At 38.0% G+C, this 23,367-nt stretch overlaps 1 protein-coding gene across 1 annotated transcript in view; it reads left to right on the forward strand.

Moving 5' to 3' along the window:
• The window catches only part of ALDH1L2 (aldehyde dehydrogenase 1 family member L2), a 34,716-nt gene that overhangs the window by 1,770 nt on the left and 9,579 nt on the right, over window positions 1-23,367 (forward strand). The window contains exons 2-16 of the mRNA XM_066997268.1: window positions 4,278-4,419; window positions 6,683-6,917; window positions 8,897-9,062; window positions 9,928-10,029; window positions 11,852-11,941; window positions 13,353-13,487; window positions 13,877-14,002; window positions 15,393-15,484; window positions 16,376-16,523; window positions 17,266-17,385; window positions 18,374-18,501; window positions 21,631-21,781; window positions 22,486-22,556; window positions 22,663-22,768; window positions 23,125-23,212. Of these exons, the coding sequence (XP_066853369.1) occupies window positions 4,278-4,419; window positions 6,683-6,917; window positions 8,897-9,062; window positions 9,928-10,029; window positions 11,852-11,941; window positions 13,353-13,487; window positions 13,877-14,002; window positions 15,393-15,484; window positions 16,376-16,523; window positions 17,266-17,385; window positions 18,374-18,501; window positions 21,631-21,781; window positions 22,486-22,556; window positions 22,663-22,768; window positions 23,125-23,212 (1,900 nt within the window). The remainder of the gene's footprint in view (window positions 1-4,277; window positions 4,420-6,682; window positions 6,918-8,896; window positions 9,063-9,927; window positions 10,030-11,851; window positions 11,942-13,352; window positions 13,488-13,876; window positions 14,003-15,392; window positions 15,485-16,375; window positions 16,524-17,265; window positions 17,386-18,373; window positions 18,502-21,630; window positions 21,782-22,485; window positions 22,557-22,662; window positions 22,769-23,124; window positions 23,213-23,367) is intronic.

Raw genomic sequence — 23,367 nt, forward strand, 5'->3', positions numbered from 1 at the left:
TGGTAGCACTGTCAGATTCACTACATTATTCTATGACTTGTGAACTAATAAAAAAAGGTCAGGCCTCTCTAAACTACCTGTGCTCCGTTGTTTCCCACAAGTAGGAATTGGGCATCCTTACAAAAATAAAGCAAGAAATCCACAGTGACAATATATGTCTATTAACTTTCCCAAGAAAAGAAATGCATCTATTAATGGGTATCATATGTTCATAGTCAGCCAAGCAGCTGCAAAAGAAACCTACCATAACCTCCTAACACTACTGACAGAGACAGTAACAAGCTTGATCTTTGTATGTGCTAGCGGTGATGATCCAGTACCCACCAAGCACATTATTCAACACGATTGTTTTGGTGTTCTTTAAGGAGCTCCTTTCTACAGCTTTATGATGAATGCTAGTGACCATATCCTGCCAAAATGTGCCATTTCATTAAGAAGGAAAACACCAAACTAGTTTTCATTTCCCTGTAATTTTATAGAACTTTCACTTTTAATTGAGTGTCATGTCCATACTGAATTCTTCTAAAAGGATTTCTCACTGTCACGGGTCTAACTCATCTTGCATAAAAATGTTTGAGGAGAATTTCCAAAATAACACAGAGGGTGGCTATTAGATCTTCTGCACTGAGCCAGTTGTCGATTTTCAAACAAGACAAAAAACGAAGGACTGAATTTGTGGTCTGATCATGCAAGCCTCTCCACATATGGGATTTCTCCCACTGAACCCCACAGATATCCTGTGCATGGCTGACTTGTGGGTTTGGCACTTGCTTTCTGCTGATGACAGTGCATGTGTTAAGGCGAGACAAGCAAACCACCACGTCTAAGCCAGATGTTAAAAATCACACAATGCACGTGTACCATTCATTGGAGAAAATGCGAGAATCGCTGGTCATAGCCCAGTTACAAGATCCGTCTTGCAATTGAAGGCAGTCTCCAACTGAGTAACTTTCTATTTGGGTGAGACAGCAGAGCTGATTTCTTGCCAGGCAATCTGTTTGTGCACTGCAGTCAGGATATGGGACTTTCTGAGTTAGCCCGTCCGCAATCTTCTCAGTTTGACCAGTTTTATTTTTTGGTCCTTTGGAAACTGTGTTCTCTCTTCTAACCATTTGTTCACTCAGCTCCATGATTAGCATGAATTAAGCAAGTGTAGCTTAACTGAAACTGTATTTACAGCAGCTCAGGATTTGGGAGGGGAACTGGTATGCAGTTCCATGTAATATGAGGATCAGACAGGGAAACATGAACTAAGAGTTAAGTTTAGGGATATAGGTTACAAGTGTCATTAACACTTTGTGAACAAGTGGAGAGAAAGTAGCTCTTAAAGTGGTGGTACACATGGACTGTAAATTACAAGATTGTCAAGTATCAGAAAAGTACTTTTTTTTTTTTTTCAGTGATTACTTTTAAAGTAATTTAAAATGGAGGTTGGATAAATCTGTAAAAGCAATCATACAACGTTGCTTGTGGTGGCAGAGCACTGGATTTTTAGCTAAGGTCACTTCCAGTCTTGTGTTCTTACTGAGAGATGCTAGCAAAAGGATGAAAGTAGAATAAGTAACTTGTACCTGGACTACCTTTAAAGTTTTTTCAGTGTACTTGTTGGGCTACCGCTGTAAATTAGTGCTGCACAGAGATCAGAGGATTTGCTACCATGCCAAACATGTTCAGTGAGCTGGCAGGTTAATCTTTCCCCAACTTGCCTGCTATACTTAAAACAATTAAAAGATTAGGAAAATCTGATGACTAAATTTTATAATGCAGCAGTGTTTCTGCTGTAAAAGTAAAGACACCGGTCACAAAGCATTGGGAATACAGTCTATCTGCATCCACTGGGCCTTGCTAGATAAACACTGCAAAGATAACTTGTGCTCTCTGAAATTCAGATCCAGGACTTGTCTTTACTAATGTTGACAAAATACTGGACGTATTTTAGGCATTACTACCAGCAGTGCAGCGTTGGTTGGGAATATCGTCATTACCGGTCTCACAGAGGATGTTTACCAGCCAGCTGTGAAAATCTGATTTTGCAGCCCAAGTTATGTCCACCTTTGCAACTATTTATTACTACTGCAGTTGCAGGCATGCTGACTAATGCTGTAACACAGGGATAGTTTTGCTTATGCAGCTTCATTCTGAAGAAAAACACTGCCTCTGGAGACAAATAGTTATTTCTTACTGGTTTATATAAAAATGGTATGCATAAAATAACAAGCATGCTTCAATATTCCTGTAGTGGAGCCTACCATTTTGTAAAGTCCTTTCCCTAAGGCCATCTGCACAACTGAACTGTAACTTGAAAACGGCAAAATTCATCCATAATATTTCAACTGTGAAATGAATTGCATTGAAATGGATTGTGTTTTTGAGTAACCTGTTTTTCAGGACATTTCTGTTTGTCACAGAATTTGTCATTTGATCTGAAGGGCAGTGCAGATCACCTGGTGTCCAATCAATAACCCACTTCCTCAAGCCATCCTTATGTCCCAGCTTCCATAAGAAAGGGAAGAGAGGACGCAGGAGAAAAACCTGCAAGTGCCAACACACAGAACAAATACTGGTGGTCAAGACGCTCAGACAGTGCCTCGATTCCTACGTATCGCTCTGAGCTCATGGCGCCTCATTCAGGATAAATGGCAGTCCAAGTTGAGTTGGGAAAGATGAAGTTAAGGATGAAGGTGGGGATGTGGATTTATACTCTGTCCTTCATTCAGACCTCCTTCAGTGGTCCAAATCTAGGAATAGTTTCCATCTGACGCAGCTGTGGGGAAGGCAGGTTTTTTGTTTATTGCGTGCGGAGCTTTCCTTAATGACCAGGTCTGCCAGTCCATTTGTTTTTCAAAGGTTTCAGTCATAGCTGATGAAAAATGCAAAGGCAGCGCTTGCAAGGGCAGTTCCACACCATGCTCATTCCTGCACCCCTGCTGGACCTGCGTTAGGGCTTGTGGTGTTGCAATGAACTAGACCTGTGAATAGATCCAGTTAAGAATTAGCCACATTTTGTCAGGCCACTGACCACCTGTCTCCGTACCCTAATCCAGTTCACCTTGCAGCCACAGGAATAATACCTCTAGGAAAAAGGAGGTGGTAGGGGCAAGGGGCCAGAGGCAGGATGAAAGAGGAGCACAAAGGCACTGAGGGACATGGTGTAGTGATGGAACTCAGTAGGTCAGGTTGATGGTCGGACTTGATCTTGAAGGCCTTTTCCAACCTAGGTGATTCTGTGATTCTGTGAGAGTTTGGATTATGTTGAAGAGCATCAATGTATTTGTAGTGTTCACAGTAAAACTCAGTTGGTCTTGGAACAGTTTCAAAGTTGAGGTGGATTCACTGAAGCTGGGTTCTCCCCGCCTTCCCTGTTCACACAGGGGCTACATCAAACCCAGAAAACGTACGCTGTGCTTCATCTGGTATGTTTCCTTGAAAGGGAAGGATTAAAATTAGAGTGTCCTCAAAGCTGGAGTCCTGCAGAAGACCATTCTTTAGATTTTGGGGAGCCTAAGGGAATTAGTACTTTTCTCAGCATGTGAAGAGCTTAAATAAAATAGCAGTAGACGATTTTCTGGTATTATAGTAGTGCTGTGATTCTAACTGTCCTAAAAATCAAAAGTTGGGGCAGTTATTGGCACCTACTCAGTCTAAAGAAGCGTAAAAGCATGTATCCACTGTACTGATGAGCAGACACAGAAGGCAAGGGAAGTCCAGCAAGGGAACCTCATATTTAGTGGTATTTCTGTGTAGGAGGATCAAATGGATGATCGCTGCTTTTAACTTGGCAGGAACAATGCAAGCTTGTCTTCTTTGTCTATTCATATTAACCACAAATTGTATGCCACCATCTAATTATATAGATTTAGAGGGCATGTTCCAGACACCTAAATTACGCCTAAAAAAACTGTTGTATGTACCTGTTTCAAAAATATTTTTGTATTTCATATCATGTTAGTTATGACTAGGAACAAGGTCATAGAGCCTGTTATGCCTCTTACAGAGTAAAGTGAGTTTGTCTAATAAAAATTATGAGAAACCAATATAAACATCAGTGGCAATATCAAATGACACTTTTATGCTCAGTGTTCTCATTTATTTATTTCTGAGAGATTAACAATAGGTAAACAATTGATTATTTTTTCTCCAAAGGCATTTGAGGTAGAAAGATTGTTGCATTTTAAATCAAAATGAATGTTGATCCAAAAAGAGCAAGAGAGAAATATAAGTAGCAACATATATACTTTGCATCCTATAACATGGTTTGTTTTAATTCTTTTGATCAGGCTTATCAGAATAAGCTAAAGCTAGCCCTTATAGGTCAAAGCATTTTTGGACAAGAAGTATATAACAAGCTGAGAAAAGAAGGCCATAAAGTTGTGGGAGTATTCACAGTGCCTGACAAGAATGGACAAGCTGATCCTTTGGGTAAGTGTAACCTTAATCTAAATGCTAACTTACAGACATACATAAACTTGCCTTGTCGTGAGAAGAAGATGTCTATATGGGAATGACTTGCATATTTTGCCTTTATTACACTGAATTCAGCACAAGAACTATGCTTAAATGAAAACACAAGTCCCAGAACTGGTTTGACCTTCTTAATTAGATCAGTATTTAAAACTTTTCTCTAGCTACGCAGGGCTATACATTGTGATATTAAGAAAATAAATTAATCTGTGCATCTTATTTGAATGCACATCCTAAAGGTAATCATCTTGAACTAGATCTGTATCTTAACAATATGCAAAATATGTAAAAGCAGGTTCAAGGAACAGTCCGATAGGCTGCATTAGCTCCAGACTCGTTCCCTTTTCTGGAGAAGAAGCAAATAGCTGCTGAGCCTGTACTCAAGCACAAATGTCTGTCACCTGTTTCATGGTGCTGTCTGGGACACTCAAGGCATGGAGCCAAGACTGTTTATCCCTGGCTTTCTGCCCTTTCTGACAAGCTTGTATGCAGCAGTGCACCTGCAGAGCCTATTTCTCTTCCACCTGGACTATGGAAAACCCACTGAAAAGGGTAGAAGAGGCTTTGCTCTCCCTTTTTACAATGCCATGATGCATAATGATTTTCTGGACTTTCTAAACAAACAGTTGCTGGGCAGGTATTCAGAACTGTACTTGTACAACAGAACATAGTGTGATGAAGAAGCTTATTTGGTATCACTATCTGAATTATAACTTTCTCTTATTTTTCAGTGCCATGAAAATGGTGAGTTAATAGGATTAGCAAATGTAAGTGCCAGAAAGGAACTTACCTTTATGGATAATCAGAAATTAAAATTACATTCCATGAGCTGTCTCAAGCATCTCTTCTGCTTTTTTATTTTGGTCAGGTCCTGACATGTTTTTCCAGAACTCTTATAAGGGAAGAATTAAACATAAATTTTGCTTACTTGGGCTATGGCACTCCCAAACTAGCACATAGTTCTCAAGTTTATTACATTCTATAACCCCACCTCTTTAAAAGAGTTAATCACATGTTGGAAGAATTACAGGAGGTAAGTATTAGTTTAGAAAAAGACAATTTAACCATCCAGTTCTGGAGGCATACCATAATACTTGGTTGTACTATACAGATTATTACTATACAGTTAAACTAGCAGATGGAACACAGCAACTCTTCCACTGATTTCAGTCGTGGCCATTTTAACTAAGCTGTGGAATGTTTATTGTTCTCCTAACGTTTTGTTGCTTTTTAATTCCTGATGATCCAAACAGCTGAAGACTCACGTGAAGTTGGCTTATGTTTCTATATCCTCAGTCAGCTATGATTTTTATTTCTAAAAGCAATTGCGGTGCATGCTAACTTCCAGTGCACAGTGTGGAATGATACTTAAGTATTTACTTAAGACCTAAGTTGGTTGGCTAAAGATGCTTCAGGTCAAACTCAAGATTCAATTTCAGATACGAAAAAGAGGAAGGAAGTACAAAAATGTGTTTCAAAATAGAAATTAAATTAGGTAAATTGTCCATATCTCTTCTTGTCTTCCCTTTTCTTGCAATTACATATCCAACTCAACAGCTGTAGAGTTCGACTCTACTGTCCTCCCAGTGATGGGTTGTGAAGCAAATGCACAATGGAATTTATAAAACACCTAAAAATTCTCTCTGCAATTAATGCAGTTGCTTTTTCTCAGCCTTCAGCCAAATTTTGGGTGTAGTTGTGTCACACAGATAAATGGAAACAGATCCAGAAATCACCAGTAAACAGAATTTTGAAGAAATAACTGAAGGCCACTAGCATCTGTTAATATTTGAGCCACATGGCAAGATGCTACTGAGATGAGCATGTAGTAATATTCACATACAAATTGCTGAAATGTAAACTTAAGCTCTGCTAAACCAAACCAGTTGCAGGCAAATGTAATGATTGGACAAAAAATAAGTGTCATTATTTAATAGTCAATGACATTCATCAATCTCTTCTGCTTTCCATTGTATTTATGAGCCAGGCCATAAGAGTGAATTTAAAAGTTGAGAAGGACACAAGCTGTAGGAATGAGAATCAGTGACAGAATTAATAAAATATATTCAAGCACAAAGTTTTCTTTAAACACCATACAGAACAGTACAAAGGGCTCTATGTATTGCATTTCATGATCTGAGTTGTCTTGCCATATCTCATTTGAATTTGAACTTTTAACAAAAGAATGTGAATTAACAAAAAAAATATTCTCATTCCTCAGCACTGGCAGCAGAAAAGGATGGCACTCCTGTTTTTAAGTTTCCCAGATGGAGAGCTAAAGGCAAGCCTATCCAGGAAGTAGTTGCAGCCTACAAATCCGTTGGAGCAGAGCTAAATGTCCTTCCGTTCTGTACACAGTTCATCCCTATGGATGTTATTGACTGCCCAAAACATGGCTCAATTATTTACCATCCATCCATCCTACCACGGCACCGAGGAGCTTCTGCAATCAACTGGTAAGTTTTTGCATGCTGTTCATCAAAACTACGTCTATGTCCTGCTGGGATGTTGGGCCAGACCCATTACTCATGTAATTGCTGACACATTTCTGTTGACTTGCAACTGCTCTGAAGCAAGTTCTGTGAAGCAGCTGAGTATTTGGGTCATGAATTGCTCTTCATACCTGAGATTCAGCACGATTTCCACTGCAAGTGCAGCTGTTATTCTGGGAAGACCAGTGATGTGATCTGTCCGTTCATATATTTTACTCACATAGGTAGCTCAACAGCATGTAGTTTCCATAGGCAGGACAGTACCCTCGCAGTTCATCCCCTTCAAACACTAGATAACTGTCTACAGAGACATGACAGAGCCTAAGATTTCACAGAAAAGAAAGAGAGAAAACAATCTACAAGAAGAAAAGTTTATCCTGCTATCATCCTGAGCAATGCACAAGGCTAGATTCAAGGTGTTATTGTGAAAGAACTACCCTCCAATAATGAACACAGTGGACTCAGATCTAGCATTCCTGTGAAAGCAGAAATGTTCCTATCATAATGTTTAAATTCAATAAGAAATTGTCTAAATATGAAGAAACAAATTAAAAATAATCGAGCAGGTAGCGTGGTGATTATTTAAAGATGTGTTGGGGAACAGTGGGAATTAGGCATGACTAAGGGACACCAACCACAAACAAAGGTTCTAAGCCACTGAGGGTTCCTCACTCCATCAGTTACAGCCTCTTCCAGCTGCTGCCACTTTGTTATGAGCAACTTTTTGCAGAGGGAGATGGTGCACAGAGGAAGGAGCTCACAGTAATTCTCATCCTGTTGTCTACTCAGCGTCAGCGGCATTTGCCCACATTACTTTCTTCTTCCTCAGTGCAATGCTGAGGACATGTACTTCTCACCAGGGTGCTCCTTCTGTATTTTTAGATAATATAAAACAGATGAGATGCTGCTTAAATGTGTGAAAGATCTTACATGGACTACCCAAATTTTTGCAAATTTTCATTTTTGATGTAACTGCTAACTTCTCCAACTGTCTTCAGAGTTTTTTTTTTCTTTTGCTCAAATGCATGTTTTTTTTCCTTTTAATAATGTAGTTTTCAGTGTTTATGTTGTGAATTTTCATGTGTATAAGCCAGATCTCGAATGATCCTGTCACAACATGGACTGCCAAGGGAATATTTATATATGTCTTACAGAATATGGCGTTGGTGTTTGCATGCATACATATTGTTAAAAGCACGCAGAAAAGTTGTGCCTCTTCACTTCTGGTTGCTTGCTTAAGCACTTTGGTTTGATTTTCCATCATTCTGAGGCACCTGCAGCTCCAACAGAGAACCAGAAAATCTATGTAGCTGAAGTTCCCTTCAAGTTCAGAGAGATCCTGAGCTGATGTAAATCAGCGTAGGTCTGCAGTATGAGCAGTGCTATGTTCATGCGCACCAGCTGAGAATCTGGCTGGACATAAATTCCCCCACTGACTTTTCCTTAAACAGTTACACATTCCTGCTTTCTTAAGCATCCATCATTTTCCACTCTCACTTTAGCTCTTTTTCAGCTGTGGGACAGCTGTACTTCCCTTGCTGACCTACAGATAAGCTTTGAAGCTTAGCTAGTTACTGTAAACAATTAGGAATTATTTAGAAAATATACTGTCTCGATACTTCCATCTTTCAAACTGTCACAACTATTGCATACCTTTTGCTCTATGTGTCTTATCACTGATAATACACTTAAAATAGCGCAATGAACGGTGTGATAAATGCTTTGGATTCAGTTGCAGCTTTTCTTATGTCACTTTGGGGAAACACACATCAATAGTATCAAAACTTCGGGTACCTGGCTATGAAATGAGCAATGAAACTGGGGGTAAATAGTGTTGGAATTTTATTTTCTGCGTAAAGCAAATAAATATGTAACAAAAGAATGGATATCCCTGACTGCTTTCATAATGTCTCTATTTACTGTAAGGTTTCTTTTACCTCCAGGACTTTAATTCAGGGAGATAAGAAAGCAGGATTTACAATTTTCTGGGCTGATGATGGTTTGGACACTGGACCAATACTTCTGCAGCGAGAATGTGATGTTGGCCAAAACGATACCGTGGATGATCTGTATAACCGGTTTCTCTTCCCAGAGGGAGTAAAGGCTATGGTATGTTTACCTGTATTAAATATCAACATTTTAAAATGAAAAGAATAGCATCTGCTGGAGTTTGAAAAGAAAAAGAAAGGAAGAGGAAGTACAAAATGCATAAATTTGGTAAGACAGAGGTTGTGGTGTTCAGATGAATTTTAAGGTTCAGAGGAGCTCTGCTGCTTCACAACAGCTGAGGAGGTTGCCTAAGAATATTTGTTGCTGGCAGTGGGCAGAGCATATCCTGTTTCTGCAGAAGGCAACAGGTCAGATTTGTCTTGAGTGTAGCTCTTCCACAGACTTGAATGTTTTTACAAGGTGAAAATTTTTACAGGCTTACAGAGAACAGAAAGTTAGGGGTGAGGCTGAAGAAAAAAGAGGGATGGTGTTTAAAGTTCACAGCCTTGGTGGACTGGCTTTGGATTTTGTATACATGTCCTTTTTTTCTGTTTTGCTCTGTTTTGTTTTAAAATGAAGAAAAGAAAATACATAAAAATACTCAACATGGATCATTAGAGTTTTTTTTTTTTCTCCCTATTTTAATGCAGAGAAATATCTTTTTGCAGAAAGAAGAGATGAATGCAAACATATAGAACTTCGTTCTGTGCTTAGCTAAGTTCTGGTCCTGTAGAATTTAGGCAGCTGCTATTTGCATGGTAACTAGGCACTCCAATCAAATTTCTAAGGCTACTTTTTTGTCAAAGAAGTTGAAGTATATATGTATGTTAATCAGTGCAGTATTGGTTCCCTAGATTTTGGAAAATCCAAGTTTTAAAAAGAAACCTATTCTTGTGGAAGAAAGTCTTCTGCAGTCAGTCACAAGCATGACTGAGTTCAAAAAGGGAAACCAAGCTAACATTAAATCTGTTACTTTTTTACTTAGGTGGAAGCTGTACATCTAATCGCTGATGGTAAGGCACCTCGTATACCTCAGCCTGAAGAAGGGGCAACATATGAAGGGATCCAGAAAAAGGAAAATGCAGAGGTAGTGTTAAATAACTCTGTGGTTTTCTACTGCCTATCTACCGCCTATCTCTAGAAAAGTTGTTTCTAATTCGTATTTCAATAGTAGTGACATGAAATTAATATAGGTTTTAACTCAATTGTTTCCTCATCTCATATTTCTGGGATGGAGCCCCAGGTTAAGTTCATATAGCCTGCCAACAGTTACATATATATAGAAACTTGATGACCTACTTGAGATCATCTACAAATAGCTAGATAGCAGCTGCACCTTCAGTGACTTCTTACGTTACCATACTTTTAAATACAGCAATGAATGGAGATAGTTTGTTTACCAACAACCCATGCTATATTCTCTACCAGAAATAGGTCTGATGTTACAAAAAATAAGTGTTGGCACCTACCAGAAAAACAAACAAATAAGCAAGGAGGTCTCATAAACAAACAACATATTTTTAAAAATAAATAAAAAATAATAATAATGCCCATGCCCTGGAGCATGGGCAACATATACTATATAATTATCCCTACTGCATTAGCTAGGTCTTCTTTGTGGTTGGGAAAGCCACCATAAAATGATAGTGAACGCTGCCTCTAATACCCTCTTTTGCTTTTCTAGACCATTGCAGAAGTTTAAAAGAAAAAAAAAAAAGTGAAAATATTACCAACAATTTCAGCCTCTTGACCTTGGTGAACATACTCCTTTTCACCTGAAATTTTAATGCTTTTTTATCATATCACAATTGCTGACTTAGCTTAGACACAAATAGCTTTTCATATGCACATTTTTAAGTGTTCTGACCTTATATAACAGTTATGGACCAAAATTTTGGGGTGCCCATATACATACTGACCCCATATGTAGGAACTAGCAGAACAGCTGAAGAGGTTACTGTTTTTGACTCCTAGCTATTCTAAAATGTCAGTGAAAAGGAGCTGACCAAGGGGAACTTTCATGTCATTATTGAAATTACAGGGAAGAATGAGAATGAGGACCTAACAAATGTAAACAGTATATGCAAAACTGCAGTGAATTCAAAGATGCATAGTGCCTTATAATTTTTAATGTATTTATTTAAATTGTATGTGTTGTCCAAAAGCTGTATTCATCCCTTAAATATAGTATATAAGGAACTCCCCCGGATTGAACTAGTTTAATGCCCTGGTTGGAAAACTATTCTCATTGGCTTATAACTTGCTTCTAAATACTCCTTGTGCTTTAACTAAGAAGAACACTTGAGATTTGTTATTTAATAGATATTCTATTACTTTATTTAATTCATTTCATACATATACTCATGGTACTTGCAAAGATAAAGCAATACATTTTCACTAGTGTTACATTTTAAGTATATATGACATTCTTTACAAAACATTATTTCCTTTTTCCTCAAGGTCTTGCAGGAACTGCAAGTTTTAGTAGAGATTCCATTTATGAAACAATTTATAAAGGGTTAGTAAATGATTAGTCAGTATTTTAATAAAAGTTTTTAAAAGAACTTAGGAACCAAGCAATAAATAGATCATGTTCAGCAGAAGGTGTTACCCTGACATATGCTACTTATATTTATACAGTGTTTAGTAAATTTGTTCATCATAATATTAATTATGAATGAATACCTAGTAGCAAGAGTTATGTATTCATTACATTAGTGTAAGAAGGAGAATCTGTGGAAAGATAAAGGCTGCACTGGTCTTTCTGTATTAGACCAAACCCTTTCTGTGTTCTTAACAGTTGAAAGAAAGGGGGGGGGGGGGGGGGGTGGTATGCAGCTTGGAAAACCTTAGTAACTTGATTTATAACTAAATAGAGAAGAATTAGCTGGCATATCTTGACTTCCTAGATCTCCTGGGATCAACCTGCAGCAGCTTTGCACAATTGGATCCGAGGGCATGATAAAGTACCTGGAGCATGGGCAACAGTGGATGGCCAGGTAAGCTCCGTAAATTCAGTACTCTATTTGTGACTTTTTTATTACAAAAGCTAAAGGTGTCTGCGTACAGGTGAATACAAATTTGAGTTATGTTGGAGTAGCTCTCATTTGGTCATTGTATATTTTGTATATATCTAGAACAGGCACGTGAACGAATACACAGAACACAGTAGGTAACATTTTTATGATAGGTGCATTTAATTAAAAGAAGGATAAGAGCAGTATCTGAAAAATAGTATGAATAGTACAAAGCAGTAAAAAGCAAGGGTAGAAGCAGACCGTGCCAGTCGTTTAAGGAAGTAGGTATGCATTACAGTGTAACAAAACCCACACTGTACAGTGGGCAACATCACAATATAACAGCAGAATGAAACACCGAGCAACTGAAATAATAACAACAACAACAACAAAGTATTTTTAAAAGAGATTTGGTCCTAGGAATACTAGAATCATTTGTAGAATTAAACTTATCTAATTTAATCTCAAAACAACTACTTCCTTTCCATGTTGCAACTTTTCAATACTTAAAGGGGGCTTAGAGAAAAGATGGAGAGTGACTTTTTGCTCAGTTAGATAATGTCAGGAAAAGGGGGAATGGTTTTAAACTAAGAGAGGGGAGATTCAGGTTAGAGGTTATGAGGAAATTCTACACTCAGAGGGTGGTGAGGCACTGGAACAGTCTGCCCAGAAAAGCTGTGGATGCCCCATCCCCGGAGGTGTTCGAGGCCATGTTGAACGAGGCCCTGGGCAACCTGATTTAGTGGGTGGTGTCCCTGCCCATGGCAGGGGGGTTGGAACTGGATGATCTTTAAGGTCCCTTCCAACCGAAGCCATTCTGTGATTCTGATTCTACTCTATATTTTAAAACCATTACACATTTGATCTGCATTTTACTTGCATAAAATATTTTAAAGTCACATTTCCTGGGTATGATGTCCAAATTTTGTTACTTAACTATTAGCCAGCTGTTGTTAGTCTGATCCAAAAGCCTGGCTCTGCCCTAATATTGAGGGACTGATTTGAGAGCCCAGAAAGAGCAGAAGAGGCTAAACGAGAGGCGGCATTCAGCATTTCCAGCCTGCAGGCAGATCAGGACTCTACCACTCACATTCAGGCTTCTGCTGGTCTCTCACTTTGGACATGCACTGACAAAAATTGTTTCCCTTTCTGCATTGATTGAGTCTTGCACAACATTACAGCTAAGCACCTTTGCAGGTTTAGGCAGCTTGCAAAGTTTTACATGTCCTGGGTTGTAAAGATACAGAAATAATGTTATAACATGTTTTCCATGTGTAGTTACTTATATTTTATTACTTTATATTATACTAAAGCTTCCAAACAATATCACTTCATCATTAGGATTTTAGAGCATGTTTAGAATCTATGTACTTTTAAATCCATTTATTTTTAGGTGGTTACTTTTTATGGATCATCATTACTTGATGCTTCGGTGCCTGCTGGGCAAGAGCTGGCAATAAAAGGTGCTTCAAAACCTGGACTTGTAACCAAGAACGGCCTGGTCATTTTTGGTAATGATGGGAAGATGGTAAGTGCTCACCCTCGCACACATGAGTATGGATGGAATAAATTAGCAAGAAGTGCAGGTAGTGTGGAATTGTTATGCTATAAAAATTGAGCTGCAAATGGTAGCAAATTTTTTTGGAGCTTACCAGTCCTCTGCGATCCTAGAGAAAAGACATTCATGTTTTGCCTCAGACTAAATCCATATTCAGTTTCAATGGATTAAAATGTATTAATGCTAGGGGAGAATCTGAAGACAAGTAGGAATGACCTGTTAAATTACCTGTATCATAGCAGCTTTCCTATAAGCCATTTATTTTACTATTTCCACGACCATATTAATACCTAAAAACTCTCCACACAATGACATCTTGCCTTCCAGATAATTTGAAGTCATGTCCCCTCATTTTTCAGGTACTAGTGCGAAATCTACAGTTTGAGGATGGAAAAATGATCCCTGCATCTAAATACTTCTCTGCTGATGAAACAACTGCCCTGGAACTTACAGAAGAGGAAAAAAGGATGGCAGAAGATATTAGGGTAATTTAATAAACTGTTTTAGTAGTATATTACTTCAGACAAAAACATTAGGTACTTCTCATTATAAGGAAGGCATATCTTTTATTTAACCATGAAAATTGTTTTGTGAAGAGTATGGGGTCAAATTTTTAGTTATTGAAATTAATTCTGATGGATGTGAGAATTCACTAGAATATACAAAAACTTACACATAACCCTATCAAATTTTCTTTCAGATATAAGTGTTACAAAGACAATGATCACAGTGTCAGTTATGGTAAACGTTTGTGAATGGTGAAGGTGGGAGTGAATGTAGAGTGAGGAGAAACAAAAGGACGTTTGTCTCACAACAGTGAGGTTTTCAAGACCTCGAAAGTTCTGAGATCCTTTCATCACTGTGGTAGTACTCACTCGGATGCAGTCTGAATTGCTCTTGTGGACAAGCTCCAGGGAGTCTAGGAACAGCAGTCCAAGAGAGAAAAGCAGCAGTTTTCTACCTCTACCTTTGTGCTGTCTTCTGCCACAACCACACACAAGAGGCTACCTTGCAGAGGGGTGTGGCGATGGGGCAGCTGGAGCAGAAATCTCTCAAGGCCAGAGAGGCACCTTGCTGCCCTCTTGCATAGTCTTCCCCTCTGTAATGAGTGTCGTGTGCTTAGATTGAAGCCACATTGGTGATTAGTTTGGGTTTCGTGCCAGAGCAACTGAATCACAGATGTCTTCCCTTCCGCTAACTCTGCCAGTAACTTTTGGCACAAGTCATGCAGCTTGATGAACTGATGTTTTAAACTGCTGCTCCAACATTACCTTGAACCTGCTTGCCAGCAACTACAATACTGCCTGTAGCTATTGACTGAGACAATAGCTAAAAGAAAGATGAACTCAGGTCACGAGCTGCTGACTCTGAATTATAATTAATTGAAATTTCATTCTACCAGTTATTTCACCTTTCACATTAGCAGAAATGTCCATCTCATGCATGCAGCTTAAACTACTCCTCAGCTCTGCCCAGCTGCCAGAAATTCCACCCATCCAGTCACAAATTTCTCCAGGCTATCCCCACCTCTGCTGACAGCACATTCTATAATGCAGCAGGAAATTATTATTTGGAGAAAAAGGCCTTGAAAAATGGGCCTGACAATTATTACCTTTGTACCAGGTTGTGTGCCTCATTAAGTAATATTATTATGAATGAAATAATTTTTAATATGATAATTATGCTGAATATTTTATTGGCTAACATGAAGTCTATAGAAAGTTCCAGATCCTCTTAAAATGTTTTTCTGTTTTAGAATCCTATGAAATAATATACTTTGTAGGCATGGATACCTTATAAAATACCACTTGATAAATACTTCTTGCAATTAGAGGATTTTTCATTATTGTCTCCACAATTTTTGTATATTATTAGGCCATTTGGAAAGGAATTTTGAGCAATATTGCTGTAATTGAGGATTCCACAGACTTCTTCAAATCTGGAGCATCCTCTATGCATGTTGTCAGGTAAAAAACTATTCAAAACAACAAAATTTGGAAGCAAAAGTTAATGGAAACAGTGTTGTCATGGTGCTTTTAAGTCAGGGTTGATAGAGTAGTGTTCAAAAAAAAAAAAAAAAAAGATTGTCCATTGTATTTTCTAGTACTATTTAACTATCTCCCTTCCTACCTTTGAAAATATTATAGGGTTCTGTTCCCAAAATTAGGAGTTATTGATGTAATCCTGCTCTTTGTGTTCAAGCAAAGTTCCCTGTAACTTCAGGAACAGAGCCATATGGGGAAGAATGGTGGTGCCCAAACCTGTTTGAATGCAGTGACAGGTATCTCAAGAGCAGGAGGCTGATTTGGCAAAGAACTCCTGAGAAGGAAAGAGGAGCCAGCTCTTTTAGAGAAAGGATTCAGCCCATGCATACAAGTGCACAGAGTTCATGTTGTGTTGGGTCTCTTCAGTTAAATTCTTTTCGCAAGTCAGATATCCCAGGCCATAAAATAAGACCAGCATTTCAGTGTTGGTTTCTTGTTTGTTTTTGTTTTTAACAAAACGATTGTTGTCCTTATTACTTAGCAGTCTCACAGAGTTCTAAATTTCCTCCATGTATGGGTAGTCTCATATGCTGTTTCATCAATCAGTACGTTATTTGTCATTTATTTCCAAAAGTTTATCCAAGAGTATTCCAAAACTCACATCTTCTTTTCCATAACACCCCCAATTAACCCAAGGGATTTCAGTAAAATGTACAACTGCAGTGCCATTGTTCTCAGAGAAACACACACACATATATTCACATGCATACAAACCGGTAGCCAGTTTTGACTCCTTTCCAACTTACAGTGATTTGTTTATCTGAATAGTTCTTCCATTTCTAATTCAACTTACTATTTCTTTAAAATCTTCAGAATGCTAGAAGAAATCAAACAGAAATATAGTGGGCTTCAGCTACAGAACGAAGATGTGTATATGGCCACTAAGTTTGCAGACTTTGTTCAGATGGCTGTCAGAAAACTCAGAGGAGAGGACAAAGAAGAAGAATTGGTCATTGATTATGTAAGACCTTTTATTTTGCCTTCATTGCTTACTCTTTATTGTTTTTTGGGAAGATAGACAATGCATTTTCCTAGACTGTTTGATGCTGGCAGAAATACAAGTATTTGGTCATGCAAACCATTTGTAACTGTTTCCCCCCCCCCCCAAGTTTTATGTATTTACATTTTGGAGTGGAAGTATGTATGTAACATCATTTACAATGTTATACAAACTGCGAGATCAAGAACGCACGTTAGAGTAGCTCTCACATGTGCAGATATTCCTGCCTCCCCTGCTCTGTCCTGCCAGTATGCCTCAGTCAGAATTTTTCTAGACCTTCTGCAGTCCTGAGGCAAGCTGTGCTAGGTTTTTCTCCTAGGTGTTGATTGAAAACTTTGTGTGAAGGGAAGATAGCGTATTTCATGAAGTCATTAAACAAGGCAGGATTACTTGAATTTGGGAATTACATGTTCATTTCAAGTCCACTGGGACCAGCCTTAACCAGGGTTTAGTATTTTTTAGCCATAGAGATCCAATTATAAAAATTATGGAAATCTACTTCACTGTCTCTGAGTATGGGCATTGGTGTTAATGGAGAATATGATTTCAATTTCATTTTACTTTCTTGGACATTCCTAACAGCCATATATGCATCCTAAAATGTGGGTGGATGTTGGCTGTACATACCAAAAGCTTGTTAAGCTACATTAAAATCTTAATTATTAAAAAAGTCAAATTAATATCTTATTCATTTTGCTCTTAGGTTTCAAAAAATGTGAACAACATGACTGTGAATATGCCATACCAGTGTTTCATAAATGGTCAATTTATAAATGCTGATGATGGAAAAACATACGACACCATAAACCCAACAGATGGATCAGTAAGTAATTTTTAAGTATAATCAGTACCAGTTTATTTCAATTTCTTTGCCTACAAAAAATCTAAAACACTAAATATTGCCAAGTTCAAAACCATAAATACATTAAAGAACCTCCAGAAATAATTTTAAATTTCAATTTACTTCTCAATTTATATATTCTACAGTTTTTCCATTTCAATCAAGTTGCACATTAAAAATAACCCAATTCCACTTCAACTAGTATGTCAGTCTCCCTGCCTAGCTCTATGGTTTACCTTGTTCACATTCTTGTTTAGCTTTGCAAACAAAAACTGCTGAAGATTACTTGCTAAAGAAGTATTTCTTTTAGAATACTGTATATTTTTTTTGTCAGTCATCAACAGTTTTTGTTTTACTTTTATTTACAAAGCTGATGTCTTAGGGCAAATGTGACTTTAAAATATCCCATTAAATTCCCAGTTAGAAAGATGACTTCTCAACAGGAAAATACAGTTCTGCTTCATCCTCTCAAAAACACTGAACATTGGTTGCGTGACTCAGAATTATAAATAAGTGCTGCTGATGCCCTTGTATGCCATTTAATTCTGGAGTAACTGAATTCTGCTGAAATCAGTACCACAAATGTCACTGTCATCAGAAGCCAGATTCTGGTACTTTTTTTTTTTAACTCCATAAAGGAATGGAATAAAAATCATAGCAATTCTGTGTTAGGATTTACAATGTATATGTTGATAGAACACAATCATCATAAAATACTGTGTGTATATTAGGGAGACAATGTGCCTTGATGTAAAGAAAGATGTAGGAATCAGAGTCCCTGCATTGTCCTCCAAATTCAGCCACCACCAGCTGTATCTGAACTTCTTGCAGCATGATTCACCCATGACAAGTGATGGGCTTGACAATATTGATTATTTGCTTATACCCTATCAAGAAGTTTAGGAGGAACAAGTTACACACAGCATAATAGCCTTTCAGTCTGAACTAACAAAACGCTACCTTTTGACAGATAATAGCCAGTGTATCTTCTGCTTCATTGGCTGATGTTGACAAAGCAGTGGCAGCAGCAAAAGAGGCATTTGAAAATGGTGAATGGGGAAGAATGAATGCAAGGGAAAGAGGGCGACTCATGTACAGGTATGTAAAGAGCAGTTTTTTGTTTGTTTCATTTTTAAAAATCATGTTGTTTTATTCCTCTGAAGAATTGTTACACATTTTCTGAACGTGATGGATATTCTTAATCCCAGAGTTACCAGACTAGTTATCCTTTTGTCCCTTCAGTGCCTGTGTTTGCACTACATACAGTAACCATACAGCCACATTGCCACTAATTTTGCAACTGACTGTAAATGATGCTTCATTTTCCATGTACATAAACCAGCATACTTCTTAACCTGCTACAGACCCACCCTAGCAGATGTTTTATTGTCTGTTTTGAAAGAATTGCACGGTGTAGAAACACTGTAAGCTGAATCCCACTTTTAGCTGACACGCTTCCAGCTCAGTTCTCCTCATTTGAATTTTTTTCACTGGGTCAGCCCTAGAGAACGTCTGGTTCTCTTTTTGCCTGCGTTGTTATTGTTTCAGAAGACAGAGATTATGCTGCATGAATGGTATTTTAGTGATGGTTTCTGATCCTTGAAGGGCAAGAGGTGATCTGGGAAGGATAGGATGATCATGCTAGCTAGATACTCAAAGGGCAACACTAGAGGCAGCTAATTAAAACCCAGTTACTGAAGATTCTCCATATGCAGCATGACACTTATGATGCCAGAGAGCAAGCACTGGTAGGGGACTGTCTTGCAAACTTGACCTAACTAGAAGCTTCAGAGCTTCCCTATAAAGACAGCCTCTTTTGTGGAGCTATATGAAGCGTTTTTATTGCTTTCGGTGTCCTTTTTTCAATTTCAGTACACATGAATGGATGAGTAAGTAGAGCACAAATGAGTTAACAAGCAGATTGCTACTCCTGATTGCCACAGGTCCACAGTTAGCTAATGTGATGACGAAAAATCAATTCTCAGCACAGAGAAAGAAATGTATTTGGCAAATTATGTCCCTATTCAGTAGGCAGAAAGCTTAGTTACTGTACTTGACATAGCAGTTAGCTTTAAGGAAGGTAGGATCTTGAACAGAGTTGAAACTTCCTGCACAAAAGAACTCACAAAGGAGTAGGTCCTGGGTATTCAACATCTTTCTTCTGCAGGCTGTAACCTGCAAGCCTATCAATATTACTACTGGATATCCTGGCCAAGTCAATTGTGCTGAGAAAACTGCATGTTCATCTGTAGAGAAGAGAGGGATTTTTTTTTTTCCTTTAAAAAATATAATATTACATCGTGTGCCCATATGCACAGCTGTATTAAGCCTGTATTACCTTGTGCCAGGAGGTTATGCGCCAAATAGGTGTAATTAAGAAATAAAAAAGTATTAAAAATGCTTTACAATACATTGCAGGCATCTTAGCAATACAGAATGAAAGCAAAGTTGAAAAATCTGCTTGTCTCATAAAGTAAAAAAATATATATTCCAGGAGTTCATGGTGAGTGAGACGTTTGTATCTGGAAAAATTTGGAAAAAGGCCTGCAAAACTGAAAAAAAATATCTTCACAACAGAAAACAATCAAAACTAATATTAAAAACTCAGATTAAAATTAAACACCACCACTAACACTTAAAACTTTCAAAAGTGTACAAAGTTCAAAACATGTACAAACTTGGATTCAAATTGTGTTAGGAATGTAGAGTGCTTGAGAACCCAGGGTAACTCTGCCCTGGAGATAAACCCTGAACGTCTTAGGACTACTGTTCTGTGTTCTACACCTGAAAGACCTGCAAGCAGAGCTACGTTGGTTAGGCATATTGAAAAGGTAACTCCCCTTCACTGCATAGATTATTCCTGGATTAAACTCTTCTCTGCTTAGGGGACTGGCTCTCCAGGATAGGTATACCAGAATATTTATGTTGCAAGTCATTCCCAGTATGAATGAAGTCTCTCTTCAGTCCACCTTAATTCAAACAAGGCCCCTTCTTCCTCTTTGAGATTTTGAGTGTCAGACTGGAGAGGTTTGTACCTTTAAAGCCTCTAGCTCTGCTGCTTTGTCCTAGGGAATCATTAATAGAAGATATGAGGCATGCAGTAAATGGAACTTCCTCCTTTGTGCCTGACATGCCATACCTGTTCTTTTGCACAGTGCTGCTTATGCCCTGACCTGTAGCCGGCTCTTGAAAATACAGTTTTAAAAGGAGAAGAGCATTTTTCCACGTCTCTGCAAATGTTTTAAATGTGCAGAACTGACACAATGGAAAAAATATTTTCCACATCCAGTTTCAAATACTATTTACAGGATCTTAAACACACCTAGTTAACCTCTTAAAATCACACGAGAGCATTGTTTATACATCTGAGTACCAAAACAGGGAAAGAAGCTTAAGAAAAACCTTGCTGCATCTGTTTTACTTCTATAGGAGAGACATAAGACCTGGATGCAAAAATTCATTCACACAAACATACCTTTCTGCCTGAGCAGGGGACCACTAAGAGACACTCCTGTAGCTACTATTAACTCAACAGTTTTTACCACAGATACCCTCACAGTCTTACTTATACCTCACTGTCTTGCTTCACAAACCTAACAGATGGAGAACTTGAGGCCTAAGTAACCCTGAGACAGATTTTTCAAATGTACTAATGCATATAAAATTCAATTTGTGTTACAGCTTAGAATCTGTATCTTTGGACATCGATGTGCCTTTGAAGCACCTAACACTTAAGCAATTTGTCCAAGTTCAGACAATGCAAAGCAGTGTTATGAAGCTAGGTTTCCCAAGTCTTAAACTAGGACACTGACTAGCCTTTCTCGGTACTTTTGATTACTTGACATTTCTTATGTTACTGTGTATTTGTTTTCTGACTTACCAGTCTGATTTTTTATAATTGGCTCCTTGTAGTACAACACAGAGAGAGCAATTTTTCTAATGATTATGGTAATTGCAAAACCGTAATTGAATGATCAGGTGAAGTTTTCACGGATCTGGTCTTAATCCAGTGTATATTACAGTCTATGTGAAGACATTTGCAGACTTAAGAAACAATTGCTCAAGCACTTGCTGACATTAATGAGCAGTGGATCCAACGCTGCATTTCCAGATTCAGTGGCAATGCTATTTTGGTTATAGTTCTTTACCACACAAAACATCATTTTATGCTCTCAATGATTAGAAGTCACTTCTCTTCGATGTGCATTTGCAATGTTTTGATTACAGACTTGCAGACCTGATGGAAGAACATCAAGAAGAGCTGGCAACCATAGAGTCTATTGATTCAGGAGCTGTCTACACTTTAGCTTTGAAGACCCATATTGGAATGTCTGTGCAAACATTCAGATACTTTGCTGGATGGTGTGACAAAATTCAGGCAAGTGAATGTGTAAAGGAAATAACCAATGACAGTACTTCTCTATGCCTTTTTTTTTTTTTTTTCTGCTGACACAATGCCAAAAAGCAGTGTTAGCAAAGTAATCAAAGAATAAAAAATAAAAATAAAATAATTAGAATTTTACCGACAATGGATGTTCCTGACAATACAAAATCAGTGTCTGCTTCCAATTGGAGAATATGGATTTAAAGTCTGACTCCAAATATCTAAGAAATTACTTGAGATGTCAGAGGATATGTACGCTTAGTCAGTTCTTGATTATCCGTGGAACAGAATATTGTTGTGGTCCAGTCATGCTGTTAAGTGCAGAGCCTCGTGCTATGTTACTTCCTGGCCGAGGCTGCTAAATTTGCTTGGTACCACAGCAAACAGCACAGGTTCCTTTAAGATCCACAACCAGGAATATCATTCAGCTTTCTTTCCTCCATTAGATTCTCATTTTATGTTCTTCCAGATTTTTGTTATCTATGCCTTTATGTCACCCAACTGAAAATCAGGAGCTGGTTACAATAGTCTTAGAAGGAAATTTTACTTCAGAAACATCCCTGCTCCTTTCGCTGATTCCTAAGTGCTTCTGGTTTTGCAGACTATTCTCTGGCTTTCCAAAACATACTTATATGACAATTCTATTTGAAACAAAAATGATTAAATGGTACCAGTATTAATCTGACTTTTTTTTTCAGGGTGCTACAATTCCAATCAACCAGGCCCGGCCAAACCATAATCTAACATTCACCAAGAAAGAGCCAATAGGGTAAGTATCACTTTTTTTCTCCTTAGTGACAGCCTTGGCATATAGAAAAGACATACAAAAGCTGCCTTCAAAACTGTAATCTTACCCCATTTTTCCCTACTTTAAGTGTCTGTGCAATTGTTATCCCGTGGAATTACCCACTGATGATGCTCGCATGGAAGAGTGCAGCATGCTTGGCTGCAGGCAACACATTGGTTCTCAAGCCAGCTCAGGTAAAACTAAAAGAAATGTACAAATGGCTCTGGTCCTCCAGTTTTTGCTCAGGCAAAATAATTCATGCACCCTAGTGGATTTCATCCATAGGCTAACTTGTTCTATGTTTTCAAGTGCATGTATATTAATATAAATAGCCATGATGATACAAGATACTGATTGTCTTAAATTCTACTCTTATGGTACTCTCATTTTCAAGAATGATACAATATCCATCTTCTTCCTCACAGTATCAACAAAATAAAAGTGGTTGTTTCTTACAGAAAATAATTCAAAGTTAAGAAGTACTGAGTGTAAGAGATATTGATATGCATTTAATTAAAATAGGAGACCTAATCTAAGTGTTTCTACTTAGGTCACACCTCTGACTTCTTTGAAGTTTGCAGAACTCTCAGCTAAAGCTGGATTTCCTAGGGGTGTTATAAATATTCTGCCTGGTTCAGGTAAAACTTCAACTAATCATTTTTTTCTGGGAAGAGTAGGTCATGCTAAAGCTGGGGAACTAGAATTGTGTGTGCCGTTGAAGACCTGGTACATAAGTTTGTTTATCTTTGTAGGTAGTAGGCTTGCATCTGTGTCATACAGCGATTTCACGAAT

Source organism: Anser cygnoides, chromosome 1 (genome assembly GCF_040182565.1).
Source record: "Anser cygnoides isolate HZ-2024a breed goose chromosome 1, Taihu_goose_T2T_genome, whole genome shotgun sequence".
In the NCBI taxonomy this organism is placed as follows: domain Eukaryota; kingdom Metazoa; phylum Chordata; class Aves; order Anseriformes; family Anatidae; genus Anser; species Anser cygnoides.